General features: G+C 46.2%; 3 protein-coding genes across 4 annotated transcripts in view; all 3 read left to right on the top strand.

The window, feature by feature from the left end:
* The first annotated feature begins 2,776 nt into the window (after positions 1-2,776).
* On the top strand, positions 2,777-6,800 carry LOC123146060 (casein kinase I). Its single transcript, XM_044565636.1, has 14 exons — positions 2,777-3,186; positions 3,286-3,326; positions 3,527-3,596; positions 3,706-3,854; positions 3,970-4,065; positions 4,576-4,646; positions 4,764-4,825; positions 4,905-4,968; positions 5,087-5,171; positions 5,254-5,380; positions 5,458-5,531; positions 5,614-5,674; positions 5,764-5,864; positions 5,980-6,800. Exons 1-14 carry the CDS (start codon positions 3,111-3,113, stop codon positions 6,322-6,324), a joined length of 1,422 nt encoding a protein of 473 aa, XP_044421571.1. The 5' UTR covers positions 2,777-3,110; the 3' UTR covers positions 6,325-6,800.
* Positions 6,801-7,122: 322 nt separating this feature from the next.
* On the top strand, positions 7,123-11,903 carry LOC123146059 (diphthine--ammonia ligase). Its single transcript, XM_044565635.1, has 12 exons — positions 7,123-7,376; positions 7,453-7,524; positions 7,628-7,707; positions 7,807-8,032; positions 8,139-8,171; positions 8,256-8,338; positions 9,066-9,138; positions 9,361-9,694; positions 9,825-10,156; positions 10,320-10,639; positions 10,766-11,129; positions 11,215-11,903. Exons 1-12 carry the CDS (start codon positions 7,299-7,301, stop codon positions 11,425-11,427), a joined length of 2,208 nt encoding a protein of 735 aa, XP_044421570.1. The 5' UTR covers positions 7,123-7,298; the 3' UTR covers positions 11,428-11,903.
* A 539-nt stretch (positions 11,904-12,442) lies between these two features.
* LOC123146061 (TBC1 domain family member 15) overlaps positions 12,443-16,178 on the top strand; it is a 4,593-nt gene continuing 857 nt past the window's right edge. Inside the window, exons 1-9 of one of the 2 annotated variants that reach the window (XM_044565637.1) lie at positions 12,445-12,886; positions 13,248-13,343; positions 13,658-13,761; positions 14,223-14,419; positions 14,536-14,658; positions 14,820-14,908; positions 15,365-15,470; positions 15,605-15,702; positions 15,931-16,170. In XM_044565637.1, coding sequence (XP_044421572.1) covers positions 12,773-12,886; positions 13,248-13,343; positions 13,658-13,761; positions 14,223-14,419; positions 14,536-14,658; positions 14,820-14,908; positions 15,365-15,470; positions 15,605-15,702; positions 15,931-16,170 — 1,167 coding nt within the window. In that variant the 5' untranslated portion in view covers positions 12,445-12,772. Of the gene's footprint in view, positions 12,887-13,247; positions 13,344-13,657; positions 13,762-14,222; positions 14,420-14,535; positions 14,659-14,819; positions 14,909-15,364; positions 15,471-15,604; positions 15,703-15,930; positions 16,171-16,178 lie in introns of both variants that reach the window. The other variant, XM_044565638.1, reaches the window with a different exon arrangement.

Consider the following 16,178-nt stretch of genomic DNA (forward strand, 5'->3'; position numbering starts at 1 on the left):
AAAGAATTGATTTTTTTACTTATCTAAACCATGCATAGTACATTTTCTTCATTGTTTTGCCTAGGCTGGGCGGGCCGCGACCCCCTCGGCCTTGTACTAAGCTCCACCACTAGACATGACATATCGCATAGTGTCAAGTCCAAACGCGATGTACAGATTGAGGAAGCCAAAAGAACAATGTATTCTCTGTTTACTTTACTTTGTTACTTTTGTTTATTAATGTGTAGTTGGTCTTTACTCGCTTATTGCTAATGTACACTACAATGCTCTGTTGCATTGATCAATTACAGTTCTATGTAGCTCCATGGAGGTCTTCCTCCTCTTCATGACCACGCGACAGTCGTTGTTGGTTGATTTATGTTTGGTGTTAGACGTCAGGGCTTTGGTCGCGGACGGTATGGCTTCGACAACACAACAGTGGTGGCTATGACGAATAAGTCTGCTCCAAATCCCCCCTGTGATGCGACGACTTCCTTCCTCCCTCAACAACGGCAGATCTAGAAGCTTACGCAGATCATGATCTAGGTCGCATACGCAGATCATGATCTAGGTGCACGTTTTAGCCTCCCAGGCAAGGTTGCAACGACCACTACATTCAAGTGCCCTTCGGTTCTCAGGGCAAGGATGGTCGTCTTCCTCTACTCCATGGGGTGACAGAGAGAACAAGGGCCAAAGGGTGGACCGTTGAACCCATCATCGCCGGTGCTTCTCGATGGAGTTTGGTGACTTGTCAGCTACTTGCGTGGGTGTTACTCTCCTGTTCTGATGCGTGATAACATGTGTGCCCGAGAGGAAGATGGTGAATATTTTTCCAAAGGATCATATTGTATTTTTTTGGGTACCAAGATTGACTTATAATGCTTGCTATCCTTTTTTTTGCGAATTATAATGCTTGCTATCTAATCTGAGCACCAGCTCTTTCGAAAGACAGGACGCCATTTTCTCCTCACCTTTTCTCTCGGAGTAATGCTACACGTACAAACGAGTTACAAGGTTCTACAAAGAGGGTTAATTTGATTGGTCAATAGGGGGGGGGCAAGTTTGTGATTGGTTAGTAGATGAAAAAAATCATAGTCAGCGTGTAATTACGTGTAATTCTTTGTATGTTTAGCATTATTGTTTCTCTCGTCCGCACCGCACATGTTGGTAGAGGGCGAGAATATATTCAGCCTGTACGCAACGCGAGTGCAAATCGGCCGGCCACGCCTAAAAAGCGACGCAGGCTGCCAAAAACAAGCTCGGCAAGACCGATACGCGGTTCTTTGACACATCGCACAATGTCATGTCAAATCCAAACCCCGGTCGATGTACGTACATACAGATCGTCGAGGAAGCCAAGAGAACAACGTGCGCTCGGGTCGATCGTACCACGATGAGCGGGTAGCGTACACCACAATGCTCTCTCGCGTCGTCGTCGATCCCGTCGCAATCCATGCAAATATACAGTAATAAACTCGCCACGATTTGCCCCAAAAAAAGGAAGAAAAAAAAACTCGCCACGGCATCTCCGTCAAAACCCGGCACGAGGAGAACATGCGTGACGGGAACGAGGCCCAACGTCTCACGAGGCGAATTGAACCCTGGATCTCGTCAAGAAGAAGGCAAGAAGAAGAAAAGACTTGATTAATCTATATCGGCGTGCACGACGAAGTTACCGCGTTGCGTCGCCGTGCGCTGCGTGGTGCCCGACGCCGTGCACGGTGCCGCTCTGGATGAGGGACCCGGCCACGTCAACGGCCGGCCACCGCCCTCCCAGGCCGGGGCCGTCCGTCCGTTCATGGAAGCCCCAGGACGGATCACGTCGTCGCCGGGCGGTGCAGGCTGGCCGTGCGTCCGTCCGTACGGCGTATCTGGGCGCGGGATGGGGGTGGAGATTTTTTCGTTGGAGCTGGGGAATGGGATGGGGGGTGGTGGAGTGCAGAAGGTGTCGGGCGCTACCTAACCTGGCGGGCCCACCACGAGACGCCGTTCTATCCGGTAGGAAGGAAGGAAAGAAAGAAAGATACTCCTGCCCCACTGCCCGCAGCAGCTGCCGCCCTAGCTACGTGCTACTTAATTTTTCTTTAATGCTCTTTATTTAAGTATCGAAATGATACGGCCCCTTTATTATCACAGGCCACGCCATTTCAGCCCGCTTCCGGCTCACAGAAATAACTAACAAGATATGCTAACCACTATGAATTTGGACCAATTATCTGGATAACCCTTTTTTTTTTCCGGCAACAAGAGGGGGGCACGCTTGACGCTGCTTCTGCTAGCAAGGCACGCTGACTAGTACGCTTTTAGACGCGAAACCGTGTGCTTGTGTTTGTGTTTGCGATGCTAACAACAACAACCGTTCTGGTCACGTGGTGGAAAGGCGTTGATTTCTTTGGTGCCGGGCGAAACGAAAAGGCCGGTCGGGAGCGGGTAAAAAGGCCGTGTCGGAGTGACATGAGTGCTGCTGCCGTGGTCGTCGTGGTGGGCACCGAAACGAAAAAGGATTCCGCCGCTTTGACAGCAGGTTAGCAGCAGCAAAACACTTTGACTTATCCGGACGAACATAAAATTCCGCCTGGCTGGCCGTTAGTTACTTACCAGTAATCGCAATCAGTCAGCGAGTTCTGTGCGTGTAACCGGGCGGCGTCCGTCCGTCTATTTACTAATCATCCATCCATCCATCCTCCCACCCCACGCCTCCACCTTCCCCTTCCCCCACACCCTCCCTTGCTGGTCGCCGTCTTCGCCTTGCTCTCTCCCCCCACCCCCACCCCCCTACCCTCCTCCTCTCCGTCCGCCGCCCCGCCCCTCCCCTCCCCTCCTCCCCCCGCCGGCCCGGAGGAAACCAGGCTGCTTGCTGCCTCCTCCGGCGAAGGCCCAGTTTTTGCCCCCGTCTCTCCGGATCTCCTCGCCCGACCCGCTCGCCTCGATTCGTTTCGTTTATTCGATTTTTGCTCCCCTGTCCTGTACATATCTGCTCGGTCGGCGCCCGGATTTCTCGGCGGCGTGTCTGGATCTGGCCTTGCGAGGCGCCTCGCGGTCCGAATCCTTGCTCGATTCGCCCAGGCCCCGCGGCGGCGGGTTTGGATCTCGCGGGGGATTCGTCGGGAGGCAGGCAGCGGTAATCGGAGATGGATCACATCGTCGGCGGCAAGTTCAAGCTCGGCAAGAAGATCGGGAGCGGATCCTTCGGGGAGCTCTTCCTCGGTCAGCTCGCCGCCCTTCTCCAATATTGTTACTGTATTTTTCTCCTTGCTTTTGGCATGGGAAGTAAGATGCTGACTTCGCCGCTCTTCTTGCTTGCAGCTGTGAATGTGCAGACCGGAGAGGAGGTCGCCGTCAAACTGGTACTGGGTTCCGTCCTACTATCTTCCACTAAGAGTTTTGGTTTACTTGATTTAGAAGGGGGCAGCTTGATAGGAGTCATAGAGCTTGCCGCTTGTGCTAAAAGATCATCATAAGATGCACGCTCTAGTGAAATGCTTTAGTTAGTGGAAAATATTTAGCCGCTGGGGTTCTGAGATGCTGCTTTGTGGTTGTTCGACAGGAAAATGTCAAGACCAAGCACCCGCAGCTCCATTACGAGTCCAAGCTCTACATGCTTCTCCAGGGAGGAAGTAAGTCTATGGCCATTGACCTTTCCTTGACCACGTCAATCAATGTAGTTGGATTGGTTGCTGATGGTGAAAATTGAGCTGAGAGATGTTTGTTTGTTCTCGCTTGAAGCTGGCATTCCGCACCTCAAGTGGTTCGGTGTGGAGGGGGAGTATAATGTGATGGTGATTGATCTTCTCGGACCCAGCCTCGAGGACCTCTTCAACTACTGCAGTAGAAAGTTCTCGCTCAAGACCGTGCTCATGCTCGCTGATCAGATGGTGAGAACACAGTTGCATTTTTTTCGAACGGCTCCAATTCATACAATATCCCACTAGTTCCTTGCTTTATGTAGGTTTATGGTGCTAACCACATTCCTTCTTTCATTTTTTTAAGATAAACCGAGTTGAGTACATGCATCAGAAGGGATTTCTTCATCGTGACATAAAACCTGATAATTTCCTTATGGGCCTCGGAAGGAAAGCCAATCAGGTTTGCACTTATATCCGTCTCTCTGCTAATTTAATTAGATGCTTATACTTCAGACTCCCACATTCTTGTTTAAAAGCCAAATATTGTTTATGCATTCTTCCAGTTAACCACATAGCTTATTTGTGTAGTGTCACGATGTTATTAATTGTGGATTGTTGGACTTGTGGTCTGCATTCTTGAAGAAGGTCCAACAATGATGCTGTAGTAGAGAAACATGTTTTGACTGCTAAATTACTGCTCCAGTAGTCAAATATCTGATGAAGTATGTTAAATGCTTGTAATGATCTCGCTGCTTCTGAGGTAACAAGGACATGGTTAATGACCAAGAGTGGATGACATAGATGGTCCATTGATATAGGCTGTCAGATTGTTAGTTACAGAGAATGTCCATTGATATAGGCAATAGGTTATGCAACTAACTAAGGCCATAAGCTAGCAAGGTTTTTTGATAAAGCTCATGTTTTATCTCTGAATCCAACTAATTTTGTATATTGTTGACATTCATGCCAGGTATATATAATAGATTATGGACTTGCAAAGAAATTCAGAGACCTTCAGACTCATAAGCACATCCCCTACAGGTTAGTTTAAACTACTTGTACTGCTGCGAAATATAAATGATGTTACAGGGGCACTGTCAACAGCTAAATGTACTTTCCTTGTATTGATTATGATGACATGTTCACTTCAATATGCAGGGAGAACAAGAATCTCACTGGAACTGCACGCTATGCTAGTGTCAATACCCACCTTGGCGTTGGTGAGTTTGCTGTGCTTTCTGAATGATGAAATGAGTAGCTAATTTTAGTTTTGTCTATCATAGCTCCCTTCTGATGCAGAGCAAAGCAGGAGAGATGATTTAGAATCACTTGGTTATGTACTTATGTACTTCCTCAGAGGCAGGTTAGTGTGTCATATCTATCATTCCATACATGCTGTTTTCTTCTAACGTTTTGCGCCAATGATGCATTTACGTTTCTGTAAACAATGCTAACTTCATCCATCTTTCTACATTCAACAGTCTGCCATGGCAGGGGCTGAAAGCGGGCACTAAGAAGCAGAAATATGACAAAATTAGTGAGAAGAAGATGCTTACTCCTGTGGAGGTAATTCATGTTTGGAAACTTAATGTATCCCTTTTTTAGTAACCTCAGTAATCTGACACTTGCATATGATAATTTGTGCCAGGTACTCTGCAAGTCTTACCCTTCAGAATTCATTTCTTACTTCCACTACTGTCGATCATTGCGGTTTGAAGACAAGCCAGATTATTCTTACCTAAAGAGACTATTCCGTGATCTCTTCATCCGGGAAGGTGTGTATCTGGACTAACTTTACCTAGTTCTCATGAATTTCTGCCTGTACCCATTTCTAACTGCATTATTTCTGCAGGGTACCAATTCGATTATGTGTTTGACTGGACCATTTTGAAATATCCCCAGATAGGCTCCAATCCAAGGATGAGGGTATGTAGTCTTTGGTTGTAATAATTGGACTACGTTGTCCTGTCATGAAGATTGTTAACTTCGTTCACTATTCTTGGTTCAGCCAAGTGAAAGAGTCAGTGGAGCTGCTGGACCTTCTATCGAGAAGATAGAGAAGGCCCCAGGTTTGTTCTTGTGCTCATGAAAGTTGTTGTAATGAAACTATGATACAAACCATGCAATCATGACAGCCTAGAAGCATCTTGTGTCACAGGCGAAGCATCTGCTAGAAGGAATCCCAGTGCTTCTCTGAATCAGAGTGACAACCACGCAACCAGACCACGGGAAACTGTATCGATGTCATTAAAGGAGATTGTAAGTCCAACTCCCTGTTCCAGAATAGAAGAGATGTAAACTTTGCTTCGCTGCACGTAGTGGACCTTCTATGTGTGCCATGAACTTGACAACCATGAATGTCTCATTTCTGCAGATGCATAGCACAGACCGGTCCGGTGAAAGGACTGTGGAGAGGACCGTGGAGAGACCTCGTACATCCTCCCGTACAGGCAGCGCATCCAGGAGAGCAGTTGCATCAAGCAGCAGGCCAGGCTCATCCATGGAACCGAGCGAGCAGCAGTACAGCCGGACGAGCAGGTTGTTCTCCAGCAGCAATAACGGCGGCAGCCGCCCGTCCAGCACCCAGAGAGTCAATCCTGGAGTGGGCGAGTCACGGGCCACGTCCCTCTCACGGGCGGCGGTCGCAAGAGGGTCGCGTGATGAGCCCCTCCACCGCAGCCTCGAGCTCCTGTCCCTCGGCACCGGCAAGAGGAAATAACAGGAAGGAGGGGGACAAGGGAACCCGAACCTGAGAACGAACGATGAAAGAAGGAACGACGCCGTTTGCGACTCTGTAAATGACAGGATACCACCACCCTATTCGTCAACAGCCCGCCTGGAGCATCCCATAATTTCCATGGTGCTCCAGCCTGTTGGTAGTATCACCACCACCATCATTGTTTGATAGATAGCAATAATTTGCTGCTGCTGCTGCTGTTGGTTGTTGTTGTCGTCCTCGTCGGCGTGTGCGTGTTAGGGCCAAGTCCTAGCTTTGTGGTGATTAATTTAGAGGTGGTCAAGATTCAACATATTTATGTTTCTTTATTACCTTCCCGCTGGGACTTGGCAAACTTTTTTCCGAGACTTTGTTGTATTTTCTCTTCCTGTTTGTTGCAACCTCTGGATCTGCCTGTTCAGCAACAGAAAGTTGATGAAAGTAACTTCCAGTATAAAAATTTGCAATTTCCTTGGTTATAGATGTTCTTGCATTGCTGCGGTATCGTGACGTATATGAACTGTGTTGTACAAGAAATGGCCTTCTTTGGAAGAGAAATCATGTAAATTTCATAAAAAAAATGCTCAATTGCTGCGGCTGTTAAAACGATTTTTTTGGCCGTTAGAACAGAGGAATAACATTTTTTACCATTATTAAAAATATTTATACAGCTAAATATGTTTTAATTTTTTTTGACATGAAAACAATTTTTAAAAGTTGATTCCTTATTCGCAAGAAAAGTCCACGGAAGTAAAATAACCCGGTCCTTGTTCCCGCGCGCGTCACTGGCAGGAGGGACCGGCATGTCAGCCATCCCCGTCGTTTTCACTTTACCCCCGAAAGGAAGTAAAAATCACGCCTGGCCTCCAGCGCTCGAGGACAGGAGGATTTGACGAAGTGACGACTCTCTGACTAACCCTAGCCTAGCCTAGCCGCCTAGGGAGCGAGCGGGGAGGCGGCCGGAGCCGGAGCCGGAGATGGAGGTGGTGGCGCTGGTGAGCGGCGGCAAGGACAGCTGCTTCTCCATGATGCGCTGCCTCGACTACGGCCACAAGGCAGACCCCGACCCCCCACCAGTAATCTCGTCGGCGTCTCCGTCCTTGCTAAACCTCGCCGCTAATCTGCCCGCAGGTCGTCGCCCTGGCCAACCTCATCCCGCTCGACGACGCCGTCGACGAGCTCGACAGCTACATGTACCAGACCGTACGGCCCGCCCTCCCCGCTCCCACGCCACATTTTTTTTTCTTCTCTGCGCCGTGTAATTTATTTGTTGATTGCTGTGTGGCTGTGGCGTTTGGGGATCTAGGTCGGGCACCAGATCGTGGTTTGCTACGCCAAATGCATGGGGCTGCCCCTGTTCCGTCGCCGCATCAGCGGATCCACAAGGCAATACATCTGTCCTCAGCATTTTGTTCCCCCGAATGTTATAGCTCTGTTAGGATGAATTTGATGTGACTTCGTTCAATCGGCCATTGTTGTCCGCAGGGATCATGCTCTCAAATACAGTGTTACTGCTGGCGATGAGGTGGAGGACATGTTTGCCCTGCTGAGCGAGGTGAAGCGGCGAATCCCGTCCATTGGCGCCGTGTCTTCGGGCGCCATCGCCTCCGATTACCAGAGGCTCCGGGTCGAGAGCGTCTGCTCGAGGCTGGGCCTGGTCTCGCTCGCCTACATGTGGAGGCAGGACCAGACTCTGCTTCTCGAAGAAATGGTAAGATGGGAGTTCAGTTTTTCTGTTTCTCTTTCAGCAGATTGCCTGGTCTGGCAGAAACTGGTTGCTCACGTTGTCACTTTTGTTGTGATCTTTATCCCTACAGATAAGAAGGGGCATCGTGGCTATAACAGTCAAGGTATACAGTGCCGTTTTCTTCAACTTGCTTGCATCATTGCATTTGTCTCTTTGGAACAAGTGGTTGATCCTATGGCGTTTATAGGTGGCTGCAATGGGGTTGAAACCTTCTGTCCACTTGGGGAAAGAACTGGCTGAACTAAAGAGCCATCTGCTCCAGATGAATGAGTACGTTCCTAACTCCTTTCTATCTATGCCTTTTGGCCTTTAGGACATTTCATGTTAGAAAGAGTGGCTTCTCGTCCCTTCTGAGTGGTTATGGGCTTGAATGAGTAAGGGGATTAATTTCATGTAGTGATCAATGAGCGAGTATGGTTTCCGGAAAGTACATCGCTATTGCAGTCATGGATACGAATGCTAGTTTTTGCCTCTTATTGTTCTCGAAAAGTAGTTGGCTGGTACACCCTCTGTTTTTATTTACTTTGCACATTAGCTTTGTCCTAAGTCAAATATATATGATGTGAAAATATATTCAATGATGAATCTAACGGTACTAATTTGGTATTGTAGATGTTAATAATTTTTCTATAAACCTGGTCAAAACAAGGTTTGACTTGAGACAAAAGCTAATATGCAGAGTAAATAAAAACGGAGGGAGTAAAACTTAGTTTTTCTAGCTCTTGGTTGTATGATGGATTAACTGTGAATATTACTCCCCCCATTAGGTCTTATGTTTAGTGTTGGTGAACTGGCTAGTAATGTTTTGTTGGTTCCTGGAAGCAAACTCTGTTTTGTTTGTCAGGAATAGAAATGGGAGTCTCCTGTAATGAAAGAAATATGCCACAGTTTTGTTCCTCTCTGCATCTCTTATTCTCATTGATCTCTATGTAAATGCTGGTCTTTTGCTCACATATATTTTCATCTTGTAATTTATCTTCTTTGTTTATCCTATTAGGAGTTTTGGAATCAATGTCTGTGGTGAAGGTGGAGAGTACGAAACACTAACTCTTGACTGCCCTCTATTTCGTGTAAGTTTGAGGAGCTGACTGAAAGTCTGAAAACATCATGACACTTGTTTTAGAATGCTAGGTAGACTGCAAGCATGACCACTTTCCGCGCCATGTTGGCACTGTCCATACTAACATGTTCATCAGAGATGCCTGTTGAGTTTTCTTATGCACAGCAATGTTCTCCTACCAGCAAACACCAGCTGTTGAATTTTCTGCACTATAATATGCCTATGTTTGCAGAATGCAAGGATTGTCCTTGATGATTTTGAAGTGATACTCCACTCTGCTGATTCCATTGCTTCAGTCGGAATTCTTCATCCGCTGGCATTTCATGTTGAGCCCAAGCCAGGTTCATCTAGCAGCATTGGGGATGGTGCCATTGCTGAAGAGAATTCTAGTTGCCTGTACGAAGTAAATGGAGCTATTGCACACACGGATGGGGAAACCAAACAGACCTTGAATCCAACACCAACCTCTGATGCTTACCCAGATACAAATGTATGCATTTCAAAGACAGGGAAGACTTTGTTTTCCATTGGTTGTTGGATAGAAGAACCCTCTAGTGCTTCGCAAGGTGCATACTCCTGTGTTACTTATTTCCATGTTATTGAACTGTTCATAATTCTCCGCCTGGTAGGAGTATCTTATGTTCTATTTCATCTTGCTTTGTTGGACACTCACTTACAATTCCATTATGTCAATAGGCATGAAGGCAGATCTAGTCAAAGTTTTGAGCAGAATTGAGAATCAGCTCAAGGACGGAGGGTTAAGTTGGGCAAATGTTCTATATGTTCACCTCTACATTTCAAGCATGAAGGAATTTGGATTAGCCAATGAAGTTTATGTCAGCTTCATCACAGAAAAGAAATGTCACCTTGGTGTTCCCTCGCGCAGTACAATTGAATTACCACTTGTTCAGGCTGGTTTAGGCAATGCATATGTGGAGGTTCTAGTGTCAAATGATCTGGTCAAAAGAGTTCTGCATGTACAAAGCATCTCATGCTGGGCTCCTAGTTGCATCGGACCTTATAGCCAGGTGAAAGAACACTCCATGATAATGCCATGAATTCATATTAAAAGCTGTCTGCAGACTAGTTGCTGTCTGCAAAGCGCAGATTAGGTGCCGGTATATTCAGTTTGCAAAGAGTGTTCACATATGATTACTCTGGGACATGAAATTTCTTTCTAATGTCTTTCAGGCAACACTCTATGGAGAGATTCTCTATATGGCCGGTCAGCTCGGGCTTGACCCCCCTACGATGAAGCTCTGTCCTGGAGGTGCAACAGCTCAACTGGATCTAGCACTGCGAAATAGTGAAGCTGTGGCTAATGCCTTCAAGAGCTCTATCTTCTCTTCAGCAATACACTTTCTGGTGTACTGCTCTGCCCACCTGACATCCACTGAGAAGGAAGCAGTTGAACAAAAGCTGCAGAATTCATATATTGCTCATTTGGATTCCGCAAGAAGTGGATCGTATCCTACTATTCTATATGTACTAGCACCGGATCTTCCGAAAGGGTAAGCATATTTTTCTTCTACTTTATCAGCAAGGCAACCCATGTCCTTTGGACAAACATAGTTGGTGATGCCATGGCACGTACTACTATTCTGGATTCATGAGAATTATTTGTTCCCGTTTTTCAGAGCATGTGTGGAGATAAAACCAACATTGTATGTCCCCACTGATGACTACAACGACAATGACGATGATGGAGATATTACCAGAGAGCCGGAGGCCGGAGGGTCAAAGCCATCATCGAGCAAAGTCCCAAGTGAGTGGAGCGCGCAATACTCTGGCTTGCACGACTCATGCTGCCTGGCCAACACGGTTGCTGGGAAGATTTGCTCTGCTGTGGTTTCAGTCACGAATGATATCGCGTCAAAGATCTGTCCCAGCACCGAACATCTACACCCCTCAAAGGAGCATTTGAAAGCCATAACCAGGTTTTGTGCTTTCCAGCTCGCAAAGACCCTGACAGACAACAGCTTCACCTGGGACGACGTGACGGTAAGTCTCTGGCCTGGGTTCCCTTTTCGCAGCCGCACCGGCGCCGCCTCCTAATCAGAATTACTGAATTCATTTATACCTGCAGATGCTGAGGTTCTACTACTCGGTAGAGCGCGCAGTGGCAGCGGATGTGGTGTCCCGTGCGTTCTCCGAGGCCTTCGCCGAGCTCGGAGCCGCCGATGGTTCCTTGAGAATCGACGGGGCGCCTGTGTTCAACCTCATCCCGGTCTCCGGATCCGGTCGCTCCGCTTCCATGGATGATGTCGTGACGTGCGAGCTGCTAGCTTCCAAGGCTTAAGCCAAGAAGCACCTTGGCCTGCACTTAGTGGCCTCCAAAGCTAAAGTCAAAACCTGGCCTGCACATGCACATGCGCCATGGTCGATCATGCTCGCTGGAATGCATCTTCCGTTGGAAGATTGGAGGCAAGCAGTGGGACGATTGATTATCCGCCGGCGCTGCGTCAAGCTGGGCAGCAGATAGCCGACCAGGTGCCTTGTTGTTAGCGGCAGTTTCCTCTCTGTGACGGTGATTTTTGGTTTATTGTTATTATTATATGATGATCAATATCAAATATGATATTCCTACTATACCACAAAGCACATTGGATCTGGTTGGCCTGTGGCTGTGGCTTGTAACGACTTTGGTTGGTTGGTTGGCTCAGTTAGTGGCATGGGTGTTCGTCGTGTTAACCAAGCACGCACGGCTTATTGTATTCACAAGATTTTTAAAATTTTGTTATACAAAATCTGGAGCGCCTACCATTCCAAGGCAAACCTTTTTTTTTTCGAAATGGAGAAGGCAAACCTTTTGATATACTCATACGTAACAATATACCCCCTCTGTCCCAAAATTCTTGTCTTAGATTCGTCTAAATACGGATGTATCAAGTCACGTTTTAGATTTGTGTAAAGAAGAAAAGAAATACTAACATACGCGCATATACTTACTCCTATAAACGCACACATGCACACCCTACCTCTATGGGCACCGTCGAGAGACTAAGCCGGCATATCATCTTAAGGTTTTACGAAGTCACCGTAAGTGCCTTGTAGTCGATGCGAACGCCTCCTCCCACCGAACGTGCATCGTCTAAATGCGAGCACGAGGACTTAAACTCTGGTGGGACGGAGATACCACCGTCCACCTAACCATCCAATCACAGGTTGGTTCGCGAGGACACGAGAAAGTCGTCGCCACGCCTTGATTGAAAATAAATAAAAAAGCAGCTGTGCTTGATGTTGTAATAACAATAATAACAATAATAAAGGAAAAGGAAAAGGCATCCAGCAGCTGTGTGCCCGTGCTTCTTCTCTCCCTCGCTCTCGCTCTCTCCTCCTTCCTCTCTGCCCCCGACTCCCGACCCAGCCAAATTTAGCCGTTACACCACCTCTGACCTCTCTCCCTCTCTCCACAACACACGTCACACAGACCGATCGAGGAGCATCTCGATCCTTATCCGGCGATCGACCCTCCGGCAATCTCCATCCGCCGCCCCGCCCCGCCCCGGCCGGCCGCAAGCGACCGATCGATCGATCCTCGTCCCCGCCCCGCCCGCCGGTCGCCGGCGTCTGGATCGATCGATCGATCTGTCCCCGATCCGGTCGATTGAGGAGGAGGAGGATCGAGGAGAGGGGCGGGCAAGATGATGTTCTTGGCGTGCTGCTACAACGACCCGGACATGCTCATCGATCCGGAGACCATCTACCCCACCCGCGCCGACTGCACCGACGCCCCCAAGTCCCGCTTCAAGCCCATGGCAAGCACGCACGCACGCGACCCCCTCTGCTTCTTTCCTCTGCATATATAATCTCTTCTCTGCATTATGAATCATCGTCCCCATCTGGACGTCTATGTTCAGATAGGTCGAATCAGAGCACGACGCAAGCATGAGGCTCTCTGCCGCCTATCTATGGATCCCCTGTATCCATGTGCAAATTCAGAGCCTCATACGCTGCCGCTTTTGATGCAGAACTAGAGCCTCTTTTTATTTTTCTCCTTTGCTCAGAAGCTGATTGTATGCAGAGATCAATGACTGTATTGCATTGTATTGTATTGTGTTGATCGTTGGGTGCATTGATTTGTTGACTGATTGTGTTTTTTTTTTGGTCCTCTGGCAGCCTCGCCGCACGCTGAGTCCGAGGAGATGGAAGCTGCTGTTCAACGAGGAGGGCTGCCTCGACGCGGCTGGAATGATCATGAGAGTACAGCGTGGGGTAAAGCTCCTACGTCTTTCTTTCTCCAGATTCATCGCTACCAGCATTATTAGCTCAGTGACAAGCTGTATCGATCCCACACCCGAGTAAATGTTTGTTAGCGCAGACCTTTCACATTGTACTGTTTTCCTACCCTTTCAGCCTTGCAATCTTTCTTCTTAACAACCACTGATCAATTTAATTGAACCAGGATATAAACAAATGTGACTCCTCAGTTTAATTGAACCTGCAATATGTACCGCATCTAAGCACATATTGTGACTCCTCAGTTTAATTGAACCAGGACCTTGTCTTTATTTTGGTTATGCCAACAGGGCGTCCACCCAAACATCAAAGGAGAAGTTTGGGAGTATTTGCTCGGTTGTTACGACCCTAAAAGCACTACCGAACAGAGGAATCAATTGCGACAACAGAGAAGGTTTTTTTTAATCTCATCTGCATCTTACTTTTGTCTGTTCATTTCATTCCATTTTAATGTCATTAGAAGCAATACATATTTTTTTTATCATCTTGCAAAGATTCTCACCAGCCACCTTCCTTTTCTTGATCCTTCTTTTTGCAATAATGGCTACTTCAAATACATATTATCATACTTATGAGTAACTGAGAGTTTAAATTGCTCAAATAAATAGTTTAGAGATATTGGGTTCTCTAGAAGAGCTGAAGCAGTCCACAAAAAGGGGATACACATTCAAGCCATTGTATCTAGAGGTTTCATTTCAATTTGCTGAAAAACTGGACTAATGTAGTTCTGTCACATGTTATGCTGCACATAGCAATGCTATTTTTTGCTTCAGGATGTTCACCATGCTTTTCAGAATGTTATAAAGGCGGCATATGAATGGGGTGAGGATTATACTGATTTGAATATTTTCATAGGTTAGAATATGAGAAACTGAAAACAAAGTGCCGAGAAATGGACACGACAGTTGGTAGTGGAAGGGTAATCACTATGCCTGTCATAACAGAAGATGGCCAGCCTATCGAGGATCCTAACTCAACTGGAGAACAGCAAACCAATAATGGTCCGCTCACAAAAGAAGTCATTCAATGGAAACTTCTTCTGCATCAAATTGGTAAGCAGCAGTATTGCCTCTGTTTTCAGCATCCGTCACATGTAAAAAAAAAAACAGTTTCCGTATGCTGTCTTCAAGTTTTTAAATTTTCTGATTCTTCCACCGATCAATTGCAGGTCTCGATGTTAACCGAACTGACCGGACACTAGTGTATTACGAGAGCCAGGAGAATTTGGCACGGCTGTGGGACATTCTTACAGTGTACGCATGGGTGGACACTGACATTGGTTACTGTCAGGGTAAGTTGTTTAAGCAACACACATCTTTTTTGTGTGGGTGCAGATTAAGTATTTCTTAAACAAATGTGGATCAAGTATTGGTAAAAAGGGAAATGCTTAACAATGACAGTTTCCTAAATGCTATGTTGTATATGCTTGTTAAATCCTTTATGCATGAGCAGGAATGAGTGATCTTTGTTCACCAATATCAATCATTTTGGAACATGAAGCGGATGCTTTTTGGTGCTTTGAACGGCTGATGCGCAGAGTAGTAAGCACCCCTATCCTTCTATCACTAACGAAACATTTGGATTGTTTAGGAACTGCATTGCTTTCTGCTAACTTGCATCGTAGTGGCAGCGCGAGATTTTAGATTATGTTTCTACAGATAACATTATAAAACTAAAAGGCTATAAGAGGCAATGCATACAATTAAAGTTAAAAGACAATGCATACAATTATTGTGAGATACTCATTCTGGTAGCCAGTTTTGCTTTGCACAAGCATTTGTTGACTTCCCAAACCTTAAAGGGACAACGCGGATAAATGTAACTACTTGATGCTGGTATAGAAAGAAGACGCGAAAAAACTCTGAAGTTCTTGCCTGTGCTTTTGTACTTCTCTGAAGTAATAGTCTCTTCTGCTGCATGCCTGCATGTGGTATCTGACTTCATTCATGTTTCTGCATATACTTAAAGGTTTAATATTTTACCTTCAAAATATGCAGCGTGAAAATTTCAAGAGTACTTCTACCACAATTGGAGTTCGATCTCAGCTGACCACCTTGTCAACCATAATGAAAACTGTTGACCCAAAGCTACATGAGCATTTAGGTAGAGTTTTTTTGGAGCTAAATGTTCTTTATTTTTTTCTTTATTAGACTGTTCAAGAAACAAATGCCTTTGCTTCATCAATTATTTAACAACAAGCTCAAATTTTTGTATTTCCTAATAAAAAATGTATGCAGAAAATCTTGATGGAGGTGAATACTTATTTGCCTTTCGGATGCTGATGGTTATTTTTCGTAGAGAGTTCTCTTTTATAGACACGATGTACCTTTGGGAGGTAAGATATCTTGATAATGCTAACTAACCTGTAGTGTATTAGTTGCCTGTGCACTAGATTAGTTTTCCTGACAATTCAATCTGGAGTGTCAAAATCAAACATAATGATCATTGACATTTAGTTCTTAATCTAATTCCAATTTGTACTACATGGGGTATTTGTTTCTTAATGGAAGGCGTTCATAGCCACAATTGTAACTATATTTTCTTGATCTTCAAAATGTTGCAGCTCATGTGGTCTATGGAGTACAATCCGGGTTTTTTTTCAATGTTGGAGAGTAATTCCGGCCCACCAAATGAAAAAGATGAAAATACCCTAAAACAGTGTGGAAAGTTTGAAAGGAAAAAATTGCAGGCAGCCAAGCAAGAGGAGCAGATCCCTCTATCGGTCTTTGTTGTAGCTAGCGTCATAGAGGCTAGAAACAAGCGGTTACTGGGGGAGGCAAAAGGTCTCGACGATGTCGTCAAGGTCCTCTC

The sequence above is a fragment of the Triticum aestivum genome, chromosome 6D (genome assembly GCF_018294505.1).
Source record: "Triticum aestivum cultivar Chinese Spring chromosome 6D, IWGSC CS RefSeq v2.1, whole genome shotgun sequence".
Lineage (NCBI taxonomy): Eukaryota > Viridiplantae > Streptophyta > Magnoliopsida > Poales > Poaceae > Triticum > Triticum aestivum.

What these genes read in the sequence shown, in the direction of transcription:
- LOC123146060 (XM_044565636.1), top strand. Translation starts at nt 3,111, where the DNA reads ATGGATCACATCGTCGGCGGCAAGTTCAAGCTCGGCAAGAAGATCGGG. An exon ending in CTTCGGGGAGCTCTTCCTCG is followed by an intron (nt 3,187 to 3,285) that starts GTCAGCTCGCCG and finishes TCTTGCTTGCAG; the next exon opens with CTGTGAATGTGCAGACCGGA. An exon ending in TCGGAAGGAAAGCCAATCAG is followed by an intron (nt 4,066 to 4,575) that starts GTTTGCACTTAT and finishes CATTCATGCCAG; the next exon opens with GTATATATAATAGATTATGG.
- LOC123146059 (XM_044565635.1), top strand. Translation starts at nt 7,299, where the DNA reads ATGGAGGTGGTGGCGCTGGTGAGCGGCGGCAAGGACAGCTGCTTCTCC. An exon ending in ACAGCTACATGTACCAGACC is followed by an intron (nt 7,525 to 7,627) that starts GTACGGCCCGCC and finishes TTGGGGATCTAG; the next exon opens with GTCGGGCACCAGATCGTGGT. An exon ending in TTGACTGCCCTCTATTTCGT is followed by an intron (nt 9,139 to 9,360) that starts GTAAGTTTGAGG and finishes CTATGTTTGCAG; the next exon opens with AATGCAAGGATTGTCCTTGA.